At 37.5% G+C, this 19,014-nt stretch overlaps 1 protein-coding gene across 4 annotated transcripts in view; it reads left to right on the forward strand.

Moving 5' to 3' along the window:
• Positions 1-19,014, forward strand: part of ATG10 (autophagy related 10) — a 224,620-nt gene that overhangs the window by 137,703 nt on the left and 67,903 nt on the right. For all 4 annotated transcript variants that reach the window (XM_030846998.2, XM_060295973.1, XM_030847007.2 and 1 more), the window contains exon 5: positions 7,941-8,038. In XM_030846998.2, coding sequence (XP_030702858.2) covers positions 7,941-8,038 — 98 coding nt within the window. The remainder of the gene's footprint in view (positions 1-7,940; positions 8,039-19,014) is intronic.

Raw genomic sequence — 19,014 nt, forward strand, 5'->3', positions numbered from 1 at the left:
TTCAGAGGACAGGAAGAGGACATGAAAAGGCAGACAAATTTATTTTCTTACCAATAAGGGACTATACTTTAGCTTTCCTGGACAAATAAATGTGTTGTGGACCATAAAGAAGAAACATTTCTTTGCTTACTCTTGACAAAACAAGCCCTGTTTGAAACATCCATTAAAACGTACATGAGTGCCCACTGTGTGCACAGCACAAAAACTCATTAGCCTATTTTAAAAATATGCTGAGGAAAATCACTGCGTAACTGGAAACTAGTATATTGGTTTTCTCCTCCTTTAAAGTCACCAAAGCAGAGTTCGTTAAGTCCATATATTAGGTGCTGTGCTGAGAAGGTGATCATGGGAAGGAGATCAAGTTGGATGGATAGTCAGGGTGCTGCTGCAGGTGTTAACAGGTCCATGTTCTGTGGGGTACTGAGATTGGAAGAAAGCCAGGAGTCCAAAATGCTGAGTACTGGTGTGCCAGAGCAAGAGGTTGGAATCCAAACCTCAGAACACTTTGGGTAGGATTGAAAGTAGAGTGCATTCTGCTTTAGAACCAGCAGACCTAATGTAGATATTCATCTGGTGATGTGGTCTTCGGAGTTCTGATGAATAGCTGTATCTCAGAGTTGGTGTCTCGGGTACCTTGTAGACCCAGTTTTGCTTCCCTTGGGACATTTTCTGATTCAGAGATTCTTCAAGAAGGTCTTGTGTGTACTTCTACTAGGTTAAGTGTTTAATTTAAATGAGAGGATATAGCATCACCTGCATTATTGTAAGTTCTTAACACAGTTTGTGGACAGTTTAAGGTGACCCCCAAATTACTCCTCTTTGTGCTGTTGGGCATATTTCTCATAAAGATGGATTGCAACATACATAAGCTTTCTCATGTAACTGAAAGATGTCTTACATTTATTTTCCACTCAAAATTACTAGACAAATATATGACATTTAAAACATTGGGGATGATAATTTTGAAAATTGATAAATATTAAGCAAGACTTACAAACCATTTATCTGGGGTGTATTAGTTAGGTTAGCATATACTTAGTTGCAAATAATTGAACCTTCCCATGATAAGCAGAAAAGGATTTATTGGAAGGGTAGATTGTAGAGTCAACTGAAGGCAAAAGTGTTAAGATGTCTGCCTCTCTTTGGCTTTAGTGGTATGGAATGGGGTTCTGCCTACCACTTATTTTGGAATTTATCTCCCAAGTAGGAACTATGTTGGGATGCTGAAAAATCAAATATTCACTCTATCTTCATCTACTTAACACTATAGATTTATATGAGTGTTTTACATAAATGAAAAGCTTTTAATCAATGAATTTTTAATCATGATTGTTCAGTCTTTATTCTTAGTAATAATTGTGCTAATTGCTCTAGAAATAATATTGAACATCCATCTATCCAAGCATTGGAAAATATTTATGCACAAGACATGAAAATGTTTCTGGAATGCATAGATGAATAAAGGAATCAGAGATGATTGATGCCCTCAAGGAGCTTACAGTCTACTGAGGGAAACAAGACAGGTTTGAAATTCACTGTAACAAGTAGAATATGTTAAGGGCCATAAGAGAGGTAAAAATTGTCACCAGGCAGAGAATAGGTTAGTGGTTGACAGAGGTTGGGTGGGTGGGTGGGGGCGGGGGTGGGAGAAATGAGTACATGTTGGCTAAAGGGTACAGATTTTCAGATATAAGATGAATAAGTTCTGGGAGTCTAATGTACAGCATGGTGACTACAGTTAACAATACTGTATTTATACTTGAGAGTTACTAAGAGAGTACATTTTAAATGTTCTAACCACATTAACACATATATACACACACAAATGGTAAATATGTGAGGGGATGGATGTGTTAACTAACTTTATCGTGGTAACCATTTCCCAGTATATACATATATCAAATCATCATATTGTACACCTTAAACTTACACAATGCTATGAATCCATTATATCTCAATAAAGCTGGGGGGAAAATTACCACCAGGCCTCAGAGGGCAGAGATTACCTTGAGCTGGAGGGATCAAGAGAGGCCCTGGTTGGACTTGGGATTTGTCCATGCATTGATGAGGGAAAGGGCAGGCCTGGCCTACTAAGAAACCTAGGAAAGGCAAAATTCTAGATACTCCTAGGTTAGGCAATGCTGGTAGAGACTACTAGTGACAACAAAAACAACACCACAGGGGCTTCCCTGGTGGCGCAGTGGTTGAGAGTCCGCCTGCTGATGCTGGGGACACGGGTTCGTGCCCCGGTCTGGGAAGATCCCACATGCCGCGGAGCGGCTGGGCCTGTGAGCCATGGCCGCTGAGCCTGCGCGTCCGGAGCCTGTGCTCCACAACGGGAGAGGCCACAACAGTGAGAGGCCCACGTACCGCAAAAAAAAAAAAACCCAACAACACCACAACTAATATGTGTGCATCACTTTATAGTTTACAAAGAGCTCCTGGGTACTGGTCAGAATGCAGAGTCTGGAGCTGGAATGCCTTGGTTCTGATTCCTCACTCTGCTAATTACTATGTGACCTTGTGGAAGTTACTGAACTTTTTGTTTCCTTTCTTTCATCATCTAAAAAATGAGATAATAATAATAATACCTACTTTATAGAGTTTTAAGGTTTGTGAGCTAATGCATAAAGTGGGGCTTGGCATGTAGTACCTTCCAGTAATGCTGGCTGAGTTCTGTGTCTTGGCCCTCACAATAACACTGTAAGATAGGAACTGTTACTCTCCTCAAGTACAGTCATACAAACTGAGTGCTCAGCGGGGTTAAATGGTTTATTTATTGAAGGCTACATAGAAAACTATGGAGTTAAGACAAACTCTTTAGCCTTTTTATTTTACTGCGCAATGCAGTAACCAAAATTTAAGAAACATTAAAGAGAAGTTGCCATAATCTATACTTTTGGAATTTTCATTCAGGTTTCCTGAGGTTAATACTCAAAATGCAAAAAATGTATGTAGGAATAAATAAAAATTACAGAATTAGCCAGCATAGTAGCTGATGTGAATGTACATGAACAATTAACACTCATTTCATATCACAATATAATTTTCTCACTGAAGCAAAAATGAATTTTCCCGTTTGATGGAGCATCATCTCTGCCTTACTGTGGAGTGTGACATGAATTTTTATAGACTTCAAAGCTTGAAGACAATATATTGAGTAATGACATATTTCATTGTGAAAAATCCACCCTTTCCTTTTTATTTCTAGTGACCACATTCAGAACATTATTCTTACATTTACTCTAAATAATTTATACTCTCGCTAATCTTCTTTTTAGGAGTTATGAAATTTTAGTGAAAGCATGCACCGCAGGTTAAAGGTGACTTCAGCATGCTTGCACTAGCGTTAGGTAGTGCTAGTGAAATATCTCATGCTGTTATTTGATTCATGAAAACTAATAGCCCTGAGAAATTTAATTTAGAAAGCTGAACATTTTGAGTAATATATAGATTACTTGACATGTAGGTTATTATTCAATTGAGAGATTTTATATGAAAATGTTAAATTAAATGCTACTGGCAGTTGCTAAAGATTGTACTTTTTAATTATTCTATTTTTCATCCAATGTCTCTGCCTCTTTTGTCATTGACATTTTATTATAGGTTGCTGGGAGAATATTCCTTTAGCTCAAATGTGTATTATCATTCCAGGTGATAGAAGCACATAGTAGGCACTCAATAAACACTTGTGAAACAAATGACCTTAATTTACCATGCTCACTTTGTAGGTTGCTGCTGAAATTATTTCAGCTTCTACTTCTGTTTTTCAAGTATGCAAGGGATTTTACTGAGCTTCTCAGCTTCAGTGTGATTAATGAGATTTCTAAGCATGTTGAAATTGGTGCTATCGAATATCTTGGGTCTGAAACTAGGGAGTTGTTGATTGAGTATGCTTATGTCTCCTCTGACTGAGGCCAGACGGAAAAAATAGACCCTATAAACAGGGCTTAAAGTTCTTGATTGAAGATAACTTCAGCTGAACATGAAGGCACAAAATAATGTTTCATGAGTTTAACCAAGTATTTGTTTATGTCCACATTTTAATTTAATTTTTATTAATTTTTATTGGAGTATAGTTGCTTTACAATGTTGTGTTAGCTCCTACTGCACAGCAAAATGAATCAGCCATACATATGCATATATACCCTGCCCTGTGGATTTCCCTCCCGTTTAGGACACCACAGTGCATTAAGCAGAGTTCCTGTGCTTTACTGTATGTTCCCATCAGTTGTATTTTATGTATTTTATACATAGTATCAATAGTGTATATCCACATTTTAATTTTAAGTTTTGGGTCTTCAGTTTTCATAAATAGATTCAAAATCACAAAATTCTTCATGTTTCTGCCATATTTAAGGTTTTATGATGTGATTTAAAAAATATATTTGACTATCTCATTTCAGTGATTTCAGTGGGATATGTGAAACCTCCATTTTGCTTTTGTAATACAGTCATATTTGAATATATTTTGCATGTCAATTGCATATGTCATGGTTTTGAAGATATTGCTGATCAGGTCAGCATTTTTTGTCTTTGAATACAAGATCACAGAACTAACTTTTGTATGTTTTTGCTCTTGAAGTTGTGAGCTATGACTAGGCAAACCGGTGATGAGGGCTTAGGGAAAAGAATCCACATCATACTTCATTAAATCATTATTGTCATATCTGTATGTGAGAGACAAAGCTATATTACCCAGATCTTCCGTAGTGTAAATGGTTGGCAGAAACTGGAGAGACTGACACTCTTGTCAAAGTAACTTGTGCAAGCACTCATTTGATCATCATTAATATGTGTGTTTTTAAACAGTTTTCTAAACACATTAGAGAATCCAATCACATCCATTCACTTAAAAAACACTCTTCTCTTTGTAGCAAGCAGGTAGCACTCTTATAGACATACATAAAAGAGTATCATGCATCTTTCTATGTTTTGAACTTATTTTTTATTCCTTGTGATTGTCTCTTATTCTGAGCTAACCAGGTCATTTTTTAATTCTTATATTTAAGGTGTTAAATTTTTTTCTCTAAATTACGTGTTGCCTGAAAACTTATGACACATACCCTTAATTCTAGCGTCAAATCTGATGAAAATATCCTATAACATTTGTTTTGGGTCTCTCCACATTGTTGCTAGGCTGCTGATTATTGCATTTTGTATGAATGTTTCCAGCAGGGTGTGCAGGGTTTTGACAGTGGTAATAGCCAAACCATTTACTCCATCCTTAGATCTTTAGCTGAAATATTTTAAGGAATAAAATTGAGATCATTACTGATTACCAGATTTTAAACCCAGCTTTCTTCTCTAGGTATGCAAAGCCTTTCCCTGTCTTAGAGGAAATAAAGTTAAGGAAAGCATCCTTTCACTTGTCATTTATTCAGTAAATATATATAAAGCATTTACAGTGTGTGAGTGAGGCTTAGAACTGCACAGCAGGGCTGCTGTGGTGAAAGGACAGATGCAGTCTTCACCCTCAGAGGCAGCACGGAATAGCAGGAGGAGCACTGAACTGTGAGTCCTGAGATTCCAGCTCCAGTGCAGTCATGAGCTGGTGCCATGATTTTGGCAGATGTATATTTCCCAAGACCTTGGTTGCCTTATCTATAAAATTAGTAATTGTACCAGCTATAATATTTTATTATCCTACAACTTGATTTCTTTTAACTTTGACACCTGAAAATTATTTTAAAAGCATGTCACCTTTTAATAATTTGATTATTTGGTTTGCTATTTGACACTGACGTCCCTAAGATGCTATTCCCCTCTTCCAACATCAATACACACACACACACACACACACACACACACACACACACACACACACACACACGTGTATGTGCATATTTTGAAGATGTGTAGTGCTTGAGATTAAAGTTTGGCCCTATTCTGTAAATGTGTTCAGAAAATAATATAACACAGATATTGAAGGCAGCTTGTTTTAAACTTGTAGCTAAACATGACATTCAAATGTTAATTGGATGAATAAATCTTGTTCATTTTACAGACATGGAAATGTCAATGGAGTAAAACAATTTATCACAAGATAATGGTTTCCTGCCACCAGATAAATGCCAAGATGAAGATACTCATTGAAAATGTATCAAAATATTCTATTGCTATTTATTGAAAATAAAGGTTGAGAAAAGTTCAACTTTTCAGGTCAAACATGAGAAATGCCCTGCCTATGGTATTAGTATATTACTGTATCAAACACAATGTGCGTGGTATAGCAACGTGAGAAAATTCTAAGAAATAATGGTCTATAAATGAACCTTTTAGCTTTAAGGTATGAGAATTACTGGAATGGTGCAATGGGGGCTAGGAGGAGATACCTAATATATATTGAACTCTTGTTATGTGCGTGACACAGTCCTGGTGTGTTCACTGATATAAACTGTTCACAAGAGCAGGATTTTTTTTTTTTTTGGCTGCGTCGGTCTCTCTTAGTTGCGGCACGTGGGCATAGTTGCCCTGCGGCATGTGGGATCTTAGTTTCCTGATGAGGGATCGAACCCGCGTCCCTTGCATTGGAAGGCAGATTCTTAACCCCTGGACCACCAGGGGAGTCCCAGGAACACGATTTGAAAAGGATTATTATCCTCATTTTTTCAGGTAAAGTTAAAAGCAAAATAGTAAATCAACTATATTTCAATTAAAAAAAAAAAAAGAAGCAAAATACCTTGCAGCCACGTACAGGATAAGTGCCAATACTAGGATTCACACTCAGCCCGGACTTCAAATTTCATGCTCTTCTCCTACACCCCACATCTTTACTTGTACTCCATAAGTCTGAATGCAATACCTTTTGGTTTGGGGGGCTTTTGAGTAGATTATTTCTCCAAGTTTTGTTGTACCTGATGACCAAATACTTCTTTGGATCTAATATGCTGATGAGTCTTTTTTAAATGACGTTGTCTACTTACCTAAAGAAAAGAGCACACCCATAGGTCTTGAGGACTTGGTTAGCTCTAAATGGGCCAAGTAGCACTAAATGCTAATTTAAGACCACCTTCTTTTCAACAGTGTGTGGTTTTAAAGTCCTTAGGTAATTCCCTCTTTCTGCTTTCTTTTCTGAACCTAGATGTCTATTTCTCCACTTTACTTACCTTGTGTCATAGTATTCTTCGTAAAATACATTATTTGGGTGATTACGAATATAGGTGAATAATCAAAGTTGCTCAAAGAAAAGGAGGTTTATTGTTCACTAAAGCTCTTACTGATCTCTTCATGCCAAGTCCTTCTCAAGTCCCTCCACCCCTAAGATCCCTTCTCCACCTGCCACAAACAGTGGGTGTTAATGTCTCCCTCCTCTGGACTCTCAGAGAACTGCAGCTTTCCTCTGGCATTGACCATTCTACCTAGGATTTTAGTATCAATATTTACTGATATGCTTGTCATAATTTCCCTAGTAAGGAAATACTCCTTACTAGCAGAAACTGTGTGCTTTCCTCCTCTCTATTCCCCATGGTACCCAACAGAGTTATTTGAACATTACAGATATTCAGCCAACAAAAGGGTGAAAGAAGCATGTGTATGGTCTCTGATTTAAGAATTAGAGGAAGTATTAAGACTTCAGAGGTATCTATAGTACACCCTTGTGAATATGTGAATCTACCTGGTCCTTTGCCGATGCTTCTATTTATCAGTTCTCTAAAACACGTTTGGATCTTATTTATTTTGTAAAAATTCCTAGAGGCAATAAATGAGCAGATAATTTAACTGTTAGATGGTTACAAAGGGGACAAGATTGAATGTTTACATTTCCCTCAGGAAGAAAATAGTAATTCATATAGCACTCTTTTGGTATATAAATAGTGTGTGTACTAGTAAAGATTTTTTTAAAATCATAATATTCTTTCAGTAGTTTTAGACAGACATCAAGCACCATTGTGTCAAATGGATTACTAACTGGCAGTCTTTACCATGCACTTTCACAGATGGAAGCCCTTTAGCTCTGAAGGACATATGGGAAGGAGTTCATGAGTGCTATAAGACTCGGCTGCTGCATGGACCGTGGGACACTATTACCCAACAGGTTAGAGAGTATTTTCATTGTATTACATGTGATTCTTTCCCTCTGCTCGTCTTTTCTTCTAGTTCTCTCTCCTACTTTTTTTTTTCCTGTTTCACTCCTCTACTTCCTTACAGATTTCAGTTCAAAGACAGTTTCCTTTAATACATCTTCCCAGATCCAGGCTTGGTTTAGCCTATCTGTTATAAGCCCTCATAGCACCCTGTAATTTTCCTTCATAGTGCATCTTACAGGTTTAAATTATCGATTTGGATTTTTTGAAAAAAATTTAATGTCTGTCTTTTCCATTATACTGTGTACTCCCATGTGGGCAGACCCTGGTTTTTTTTTTCCCTCTTCACTGTATACCCAGCACCAGCACAGTATTTATCATACAGTAGGTATTCAATAAAAATGTATTAAGTAAATGAGAATAGAAACAAAGTTGGCATATACACCAAGAAATAGGTGATTTAGCTTGTGTCACCTATAATGCTTCAGAATTTTACTAGTAAGTGCATTTGCAAAACAATTAACTTTTGATTAATAATAAATTTGCAATAGTGATCTGAAAAAGTTGAGAAAATAGATCTACAAAAGTAGATATAAAAAATAGATTTGTGGGCTTCCCTGGTGGCGCAGTGGTTGAGAGTCCACCTGCCGATGTAGGGGATGCGGGTTTGTGCCCCGGTCAGGGAGGATCCCACATGCCGCGGAGCGGCTGGGCTCGTGAGCCATGGCCACTGGGCCTGCGCGTCCGGAGCCTGTGCTCCGCAATGGGAGAGGCCACAGCAGTGAGAGGCCTGCGTACTGCAAAAAAAAAAAAAAAAAAAATAGATTTGCAAAAGTAAAGAAAAATAGATTTGTCAATCATATAAGTCATTATTACTGCCCTGCTAAAATCAGTAGTTAATTATTTTAGAAATTTAAAAATACTCATCACCTTTCAACCAATCATGTTCTCTTTAAAAATAATTTTTACTTATATCAAAAATCTTATTTTTTCCCAGCCTCTGTTAAGTTTAATCAAAGCTTCCTTTAAAAATAACTTCATCGGGCTTCCGTGGTGGCGCAGTGATTGAGAGTCCGCCTGCCGATGCAGGGGACACGGGTTCGTGCCCCGGTCTGGGAAGATCCCACATGCCGCGGAGCGGCCGGGCCTGTGAGCCATGGCTGCTGAGCCTGCGCGTCCGGAGTCTGTGCTCCGCACCGGGAGAGGCCACAACAGTGAGAGGCCTGCGTACAGCAAAAGAAAAAAAAATAATAATAATAACTTTATCAGCCACCAATAGAATTTTTTTTTTTTTTTTTTTTTTTTTTCGGTACGTGGGCCTCTCACTGTTGTGTCCTCTCCCATTGTGGAGCACAGGCTCCGGACGCGCAGGCTCAGTGGCCATGGCTCACGGGCCCAGCCGCTGCGCGGCGTGTGGGATCCTCCCGGACCATGGCATGAACCCATGTCCCCTGCATCGGCAGACAGACTCTCAACCACTGCGCCACCAGGGAAGCCCTCAGCCATTAGAATTTTTATGCCCTCTTACGTGTTTGATCACAATAATGACAGTTTACCTCCCAATCAACTTAAGAATCCTTAGCATCTCATAAGTAGTTCTTTGGCAATGACTGCAAATGACCATTTTCTAGGTTTTAATTGAGGACAAAACTAGTTTTTAAGTATATGAATCACACTGCCCCTCAAATTAATCCTTTTCTTTCTCTTCCTACTGTCACCTTCCTAGTTCAAGCCCTGTTGCCTCATCTGGAACAATTAGTAAAACCTCCTACTTTGGTCTTCTGCTCCTTTCCTCCCTGCTCCTTCCTTCTAGTCAATTTTTCCTAACAATGCTGCTCTTATCTTACCCATGTGCAAACTTGCAATAGCTGTCCAAGGGGCTATGGTATGTGGTCTAAATGCCTTGCTGGCGTTCCAGTGGCTGCCATTCCCTGGGTCCCACCAGCCCTTTCAAGCTTTTCTCCTACGTCTGCATGCTACACAGTTTCAGCTCCTGCCAATCATGGCTATTCACTTCCCCAAGCCCATTTTGTGCAGTTTGTTCTTGGAATTCTTTCCAGGTTTCATGCTTTCCCTGTTGCCTTTGTTCTATCTTTATATATCCCCCTCGTTCTTTCATATGTTCCTTTTCTCGGAAACTACTTCTGCTTACAAAAATGGCCCCCTCTGAAATGCCATTTCTGTAGACCAGGAATCAGTGGTTGCTATGAAGAAGGATAATATAATGAGATATATAAGCAAATCCATCATAAAGATTTTTGGCAAGAGCATTTTATTTTATGCATAGTGTTTTAGATTAACCTTTAAGTATGTCAAGGTAAATGCTAAGCGTTTCAACTTCCAGTGTCTTGTAAGTGACCACAAACTGTCCAAAAATGTAGAGTCAGAATCCACAGGACCCAGAAAATCTTTGGTTGTGAGAGTCAAGGAAGACGGCAAAGGATAGAGGAAGGGAGCATCCAAAAATATATATGTATTTAACTTCAGGGCCTTTTTTCTCTGCTGCTTCTCAATCACGTTTAACATTGTGCACCTGAGCCCGAATCTTATTTTCTTCTTTTTTCTGTCACTAGCATCGCTATTATTAATTGTGCTATAGCACAATTCCACGTGGTCTATGTCATTTGGGTTTTAATTCCACATGTCTCCGTTCCGGTTTGTGACATATGAACAAGATTTTGAGGTCAACCATATTTTCTTAGTTACCTAATATGATGTTGCCAATAGATTTCATTCCATTGATGGAATTCCTAAGTTGCTAAACCAACCACATGAACAAATCTGTATGCTGATAGTTTTTAATGAAATTGACTAGTATCTTTTAGTTTCCAGGCATTTAAGCATCATACAGACAGCCTGTTAGCAGATCATCTTTTTCCTACTTGTCAAAACATGGTAGTAATGATCAAATCCTATCACAATAAGCATTACGATCTCAATACCAAGTATGAGGCCCACTTATTGGGAGGGATATTTGATATAACCGAAGTACAACATAACTATAACATTTAGATGTTCCTTTGGGATTTGTCTTATTGGGATTGATCTTGTATCCCCACTTTTGATAACACACTTTGTTTAAGCTTTAGAACTGCTCATCACAGTGTATGTCCAGGCATTGAAGACCTAGCAAGGGAAACTCATTTGTTGTCATTGTACTAACTTGGTATTTGAAAGTCATTATGAATATTTACTTTGGAGGTCTTAGCTTTTAATCCCAGTTTAGTTAATGGGTTGCTATTTATGTGCTGTTCTTTGCTTGAGATCTTTGAGAGAGTGTGTCCTCAATTTTGTAAGGCTCCATGTGGAGAAAAAATAGGGTGTCCTCAGTGCTGTGAAGGGGAGGGTGTGATACAGCACTGGGGAAGAATGAGCTGATAGAATATTGGTAGCATCAAATAGTAGACACCATTTTGCAGGATTATTTTAAAGAACCATTAGGTTGCAGACTGAACATGATAATAATATCCTGTCCTCCAGAGTGGCTTAAAAACAAAAGTAGCCTTTGCATAATATAACATGCGTTTCACTTCATTTTCAGGCTTGACTGTGCTCATATAGTTTATTGCTCTTCATCTTTAATAATCACACTTCTGTTCTCTCAGCATTTGTCTTGATGATAAGGACCTATTCATGTCAGATATGAACTCTCTGTTTTGAAGACAAGCCACTCATGAATCTCATACATTTGACTATGGTGATTACTTACCTGCTTTTGTCCAACATTACGGACTACCTATTATCTCAGCCCTGCAGCCTAATAAAGAACTTCCAGAAGGAGAAAGTGAACAGATGCCTAGGTTCGATCTGCCTAAATTTGGTACAGTGAATGTTACAATAATAATCACTGGAAGGTGTGGGCTCTATGTTTTAGGTAAAGAACTCCTGTAATCTTGGCATGAGTTAAAATTAGAGGATAAGAAATCATACTTTCAATTTTACTCAAAGATATGTGTAAATACACATATCTTCAGATAAGTGTATCAGATAAGTAATTTTTTCTTACTGTCTCCTTTTTTTAACTTTATATGGAAAATTACAAACATAATACAAAAGTAGAGGTAATAATATAGTGTACTTGCAAACTAATGACCAATCTTATTATTTTGGTATCTCACCCAATCTGGAATTTTTTGGTAGCAAATCCTAGACATCATATTATCTCATCCATTCTCATCCATAAGTATTTAAGTATGTATCTTTAAAAGATAAGGGCTCAATATCAAAAAAACAAACAACGCAATCAAAAAAAATGGGTGGAAAACCTAAACAGACATGTCTCCAAAGAAGACTTACAGATGGCCAAGAGGCACATGAAAAGATGCTCAGCATCACTAATTATTAGAGAAATGCAAGTCAAAACTATAATGAGGTATCACCTCACACTGGTCATAATGGCCATCATCAAAAAATCTACAAACAATAAATGCTGGAGAGGATGTGGAGAGAAGGGAAACCTCTTGCACTCTTGGTGGAAATGTGAATTGATACAGCCACTATGGAGAACAGTATGGAGGATCCTTAAAAAACTAAAAACAGAACTACCATATGACCCAGCAATCCCACTACTGGGCGTATACCCTGAGAATACCATAATTCAAAAAGAGTCATGTACCCCAATGTTCATTACAGCACTATTTACAGTAGCCAGGACATGGAAGCAACCTAAATGTCCAATGACAGGTGAATGGATAAAGAATATGTGGTATATATATACAATGGAATATTACTCAGCCATAAAAAGGAATGAAATTGGGTCATTTGTAGAGATGTGGATGGACCTAGAGTCTGTCATACAGAGTGAAGTAAGTCAGAAAGAGAAAAACGTATAATATCGTATAATAACGCATATATGTGGAATATAGGAAAATGGTACAGATGAACCTATTTCCAGGGCAGGAATAGAGACACAGACGTAGAGAATGGACATATGGACACAGAGGTGGAAGGGGAGGGTGGGACAAATTGGGAGATTACGATTGACATATATATACTTCCATGTGTAAAATAGATAGCTAGTGGGAACCTGCTGTATAGCACAGGGAGCTCAGCTCCGTGCTCTGTGATGACCTAGATGGGTGGCACTAGGGGTGGGGTGGGTGGGAGGGAGGTCCAAGAGGGAGGGGATGTAGGTATACATAGAGCTGATTCACTTTGCTGTACAGCAGAATCTAACACAACATTGTAAAGCAATTATACTTCAATAAAAAATAAAAGTGAATAAAAGATAAGTGCTCTACAGAGATGTTTAAAGCAGCTTTATTCATAATAGCCCAAATGGAAACAACTCTGAAGTCCTTTAGGAGCATGGTTAAACAAACGGTGGTACTTCCTTAGCACGATACTACTCAGCAATACAAAGGAACCAACTATTGATACGCTTAACAACCTGGATGAATCTCCAGAGAATTATTGAGTGCAAAAAGTCAATCCCCAACGTTTGTCTAGTATATGATTCCATTTAGCTAACATTTTTGAAATGAGGAGATTATAGATTGGAGAATAGATTGCAGTTTTCAGAGGTTGTGAGTAGGAGGAAAGTGGGTGTTGTTATAAAAGGCAACAAGGGAAGCTTGTGACAGTGGAAATGTTCTGTATCCGACTGTATCAATGTCAGTGTCTTGGTTGTGATAATATACTATAGTTTTGCAAGATGTTACCGCTGGGGGCACTGAGTGAAGGGTATGAGTGATCTCTTTGTATCATTTGTTACAGCTGTGTGTGAATCCACATTTATCTCAAAATAAAAAAGTTTATTTTAAAAAGGTAAGGATTCTTAAAAAACATAACCACAATTCTGTTATCACAACTAAAGTTGTTAATAATTTCTTAATATCATTAAATAAGCAAATGTTTGAATTTCCCCAATTGTTTCCTCTTTCCTCCCTCCCTTCCTCCCTCCCTCCCTCCTTCCTTCCTTCCTTCTTTCTTATTTCCTTCTTTCCTCTCTCCTTTCCTCCCTCCCTTCCTTCCTCTTCTTTTTTTAAGTAGTTTCTTTGAATCAGGATCCAAATAAGGTTTATACATTAACATGGTTAACATCTCAAGACTTTTGAAACTAAAATTCTCATTCCTTTCTTTTTTTCTTGTAGGTTTTGTTAAAGAAAAAAGGTTGTTTTTCCTGTAGTATTTGCAGTCTGGATTTTTTTTTATTGTATCTCTGTGGTGTGTTTACTATGTTCCTCCCTATTTTTTATATACACTCCTAGTTAGATCTGGAAGCTTGATCAGATTCAGGTTTAGTATTTTAGGGCAAGAATACTTCATTGGTGATTCTGGGTACTTTTATAAGGAGGCACATAATATTTGGTTTTTGCTCTTTTTTTGTGATGTTAGCAGCCATTGATGATTATTGCCTAGACCCATTAATTCATTAGAGGGGTTGCAAAATGGTAATGTTCTAATTCTATCATTCGTTATTTATTAGCTGGACTACTTCTGTAATGACAGAGTTTCCCTAACCAGCTTAGTTACTTGAGGTGTGCTTTGTATAGAAAAAGCAGGATAAATGCTTGATTCTTTCTCTTTATGTTCTAGCTTTCAAGATAATGAGTTGGTTCTCTAGCATCCTCCAAAGGTGACCAAGAAAGTTTTTTTTATGGAGTCATGGATATAAATGTTTTATGTATTTCAATTCATTGTAGTGATTACCTTTATTGATGCTTGGTTTGTCTCATCTTTGGCCAGTGTAAGTCTCTCTCTTTTTTTGGGCTGGGCTGTGTGGCTCGTGGAATCTTAGTTCCCCAACCAGTGATCGAACCCAGGCCCACAGCAGTGAAAGTGCTGAGTCCTAACCACTGGACTGCCAGGGAATTTCCATGGCCAATGTAAGTCTCTAAGTTGGCTCCTGAGTTATTTTGATACAACTCAAGTAGCTTTGATGGCTTTTTGCTTTTTTTTTTTTTTTTGGCGGTACGCGGGCCTCTCACTGTTGTGGCCTCTCCCATTGCGGAGCACAGGCTCCGGACGCACAGGCTCAGCGGCCATGGCTCACGGGCCCAGCCGCTCCGCCGCATGTGGGATCCTCCCGGACCGGGGCATGAACCCGTGTCTCCTGCATCGGCAGGCGGACTCTCAACCACCGCGCCACCAGGGAAGCCCGGCTTCTTGTTTTTTGATACGACAAGTTGATGCCCAGGCTTGGGCATTCTCCAAGGAGGCTTGTCCCCTTCCAGAGTCCTTATCTAGGTGCTGCACCAGACAGAGTGGATTTAACTTTGGGCACTACCACTTACTAGCTGTATGACCTTGGGCAAATTACAAAAACTCTCCGTGTCTTATTTTTCCATTAAAATTAATGGCAGCATCTACATAGAGTTGGTAGGAAGAGTAAGAGAGGGTTGTATACAAAACTCAACCTGTGTCATCTCCTTTCAAATATATTCTTTCTAACACCTGAACTGTGTGCTTTAGATTTGGAAAACTAAGACTTTTGAGGTACCTTGTTTTCTGATTTTACATGTCTGGGGAAGGCTGTCCAAGTGCAGGTAAATGAATGGGTTTGGGTGGATAGAAGTGGAAAGAAACTCAATGATTATTTTTCCATGTGATCCCACACAAGTGCTGTGAGAGAACTGGACCAGGAGGAGCCTTGAATACACATTCTGCATGCCCCAAATACCACTAATTTCATTGTGAAGATTTTAGCATGTCTAAAACATGCAAAGGTATGAGAATTAATTTCAGTGAGTTTTCATATTTCCATGATAAATCTCTCAGGGTAAAAAACCAAACACACACACATACACACACACACACACAGACACACACACACACAATAAAAAATCTAAAACTCCTTAGGTACCCTTTGGTAGATAGATTGCTTTTGACTCTCAGTGATGCAGGAAGTCACTGGTTAAGGATTCTTAAATAATGAAGCTTGATATGTTGCCTGGTGATTTATAATGATGGCTGATAAACTGATGATTTAATTGTGCTTCCTCTAGTAATAATCTTAAGTGCTCAAGTGAAGTTCCAGTGATTGGCTTTCTTCTGAACTCAGTCTCCCTAGAGTCTCTAGGCATCTCTTTTACACAACATCCGATAACTGACTTTTAACTGTTCCTATTTTAAATAATACAAATCAATTAAAACACCCAGCTGTTTAACAAAACTTCTCAGTGTTGGTGTAAGTCTCGGTGGGTATTTCCTGGTGGCTCATAATGACATCAATTTAGTGCACCTGGTAGGATCAGTGTGAACTGGAAGTGGCTTAATTCTTAAATGACAAGAAAATTAAGAAGCCTCTATGGATTGCTGCTGCTGCTTCAGAATCACTGCCAGCTCCACTGCTGGCTCTTTCACGGTAGAGTTTTATTTAAATGGGACTGCAGACATCATGTGATTGTTTTCTCTGTAATTTGCTACTAATTTGTTGATTCTGAGTTTCTAGGTATTTATTCTGGACATTAATTCGTCACCTTAGTGGGTAGGTTTATAATCCTGTAGTAATTATATCTATCTTGCAGACTTTTTGTAGAAACCCTCCAATGTTTTAACAGTACTCAGTAATTCTACCACACTTCCCTGTTTTAGGAGAGTGAATGCTTCGTTGTGTGTCACTTTGTTTGGTATCCTGGGGTAATGATGACAGTGCTATTTTCCTTTGTTGGTAATTATTTTTAGATTGTCAATCTGCACATGCATTATGACTTTTAATGTTTATTGAATGTTGATGCTGTGGATTCCATACATCATCAGAGTACTTCACTCTCCATATTCATTTTTTTAAAATCAATTCAGAAATATCCTCTGTCACTCACAATCTATTGTGCTTTTCTTGTTTGGGGGTAAAAAACACATTTTTGTAAGTTTTATTTGTTCCTCAGACTTTCCTTATACTAAGGGGTACATGAAAGTTCTTTCTCATTATCTTTGAATAAATAATTAATTTTTCTCAAAATTTTTTTGACTCTACACCCTGGAGTGTTTTAGAAAATCTTAACTTCATACTAAATGCTATTTAGGCATTGATATAATATTACTTTCTCATCCAGCTTTTGATTACTAAGTTAATTTCTAGAATGTTTTATTTTATTCCATTTCAATGAGAGTTCAAGATACATAGTTAAACAAGGAATGTATTTCTTATAATAGCCAGCTTATTCATTTATATTTGGGTCTTATTTCTTTAAATTGAAATTTATTTCAGTAGACAATAAAAACAAGAGACTGGTTAGTTAATGTTTTTTGTTATATGTATATCTGGTTGAGAAGACTATTGCTTAGCTTTTTGCCATCAAAGTTGCACTTTTGACTCAGCATATGACTTGAATTTATATGAGGGCTTTCTTTAAAGAATTTTCCAGCATTTCATTGATCCTTAGAACTTTTATTCCTAAAAAAGGAGCAGTTTAAGAAATAGAGACATAGATCTAGAGAACAAATGTATGGACACCAAGGAGGGAAAGCAGGGAAGGGGGTTGGTGGTGGTGGGATGAATTGGGAGATTGGGATTGACATATATACACTAATATGTATAAAATAGATAACTAAGAATAAAAAAAGGGAGCAGCTTATAAATGTGAAAATAAAATACCATTTAAAATATTTAATAATTAATTTTAATATTACTCATCTTAACACATTTCATTTTGATAATTACCTCCCATCAATTTTTAATTTTTAATAAACATCTTAGTTCCAAAACTTCAAGTTTGAGGAATATTTATATTCTCATTTCTAGTTTTTGAGAAAGAGGTTATTGATGGGTGGGCTGTAAAGCAGCAGCTAGAAGCAGGTAGACAAGCCTGGGGGAGTGGAAAGGCAGGCACAGGACCCAGAGGGGATGGAAGATGGACTCTGCAGACAGGCTTATCCATATATCTGTAAGGGTATAAGCTTCCTAAGAAAGATGCTATTTGTTTTATCTTATTTTTGGCACAGTGGTTGCTGCACATTCATATTCTGTAATACAATATTCCACCTTTAAAGAAAATTCTGTTTCCTATCCCTTTTGCCTTTTCTTTTCACCTGTTGTTTACCTGGTTCTTTTCCATGTCAGCTGTTAAATTCCCCATATTACATTTGCAGTCTATATTTAAAGTTTAAAATTTGGCAAATGAATAGAGATACTACCAAAGTATAAAAAGTGTGTTTGCAAGTCATTACAATTATTTTATTGCATGCTGATGTTATTTTTCAGTACATTAACTAATTTCTACTTCCCTCTGTCCAATCTGAATTTCAAAAATATTTAAAGTCGTGTATATACATACACTCAAATGTAAGATTAATACATATACTCTAAAGATCAAAGCAAGTGAGTAAGAACTAAGTGATAGAGGGGAAAAGACAGTTTTACAGAAAACCTAGACTAAGGGACATATCTGAGCTTTCTAGAACAAAATAGGGAAATAGCAAAAAAGAGAAAGCCAATTAAATATGTTGCTTTCCTTCTGTTATGAAAGTTTATCAAGAGAGACAAACCTTTTTCTTATATTAAATTTTAGGAAGATAATTTTACAAATATAAAAATATAATCTCCTTTATAGATACTACTTAAGCCACCTTTAGAAGATGGAGAGGGAGTGATGTTCAGTTGTAATTGTGTGGGAGAGTTATAGTAATGTTCTGCATGTGTGTAGATTTACACTGTAAAGGTCCTTATTAGCAACTTGCCATTCAAATTCAGCCTGTAGATGTATTTTGAGTGCCTGGAAAGTTTTTTGAATTTGAAAGCCTTTGGACTGGTTATGTGCTCTGTAGTTAATCATGGTCACTTCCCCTTCCTATCGCCTTATACCCTATTTCACTTACTTTGCCCACCTGTCTTCTAAAGGCATATCGGTTTGCCTATTCCAATATTGATGCAAGATACAAAGAAAGTTTAGAGATTATGTATGATTATGAATATATGAATCTTAGTACATATCTTGGACTATTTTCAAACAAAAGTGCTATCACTTGAGCATAAAATTTTTTAATAACTTATTTTTTCTGATTAAAAACGTAATACATATGGATCTTTTTTTTTTTGCGGTACGCG

This window comes from Globicephala melas, chromosome 3 (assembly GCF_963455315.2).
Source record: "Globicephala melas chromosome 3, mGloMel1.2, whole genome shotgun sequence".
In the NCBI taxonomy this organism is placed as follows: Eukaryota; Metazoa; Chordata; class Mammalia; order Artiodactyla; family Delphinidae; genus Globicephala; species Globicephala melas.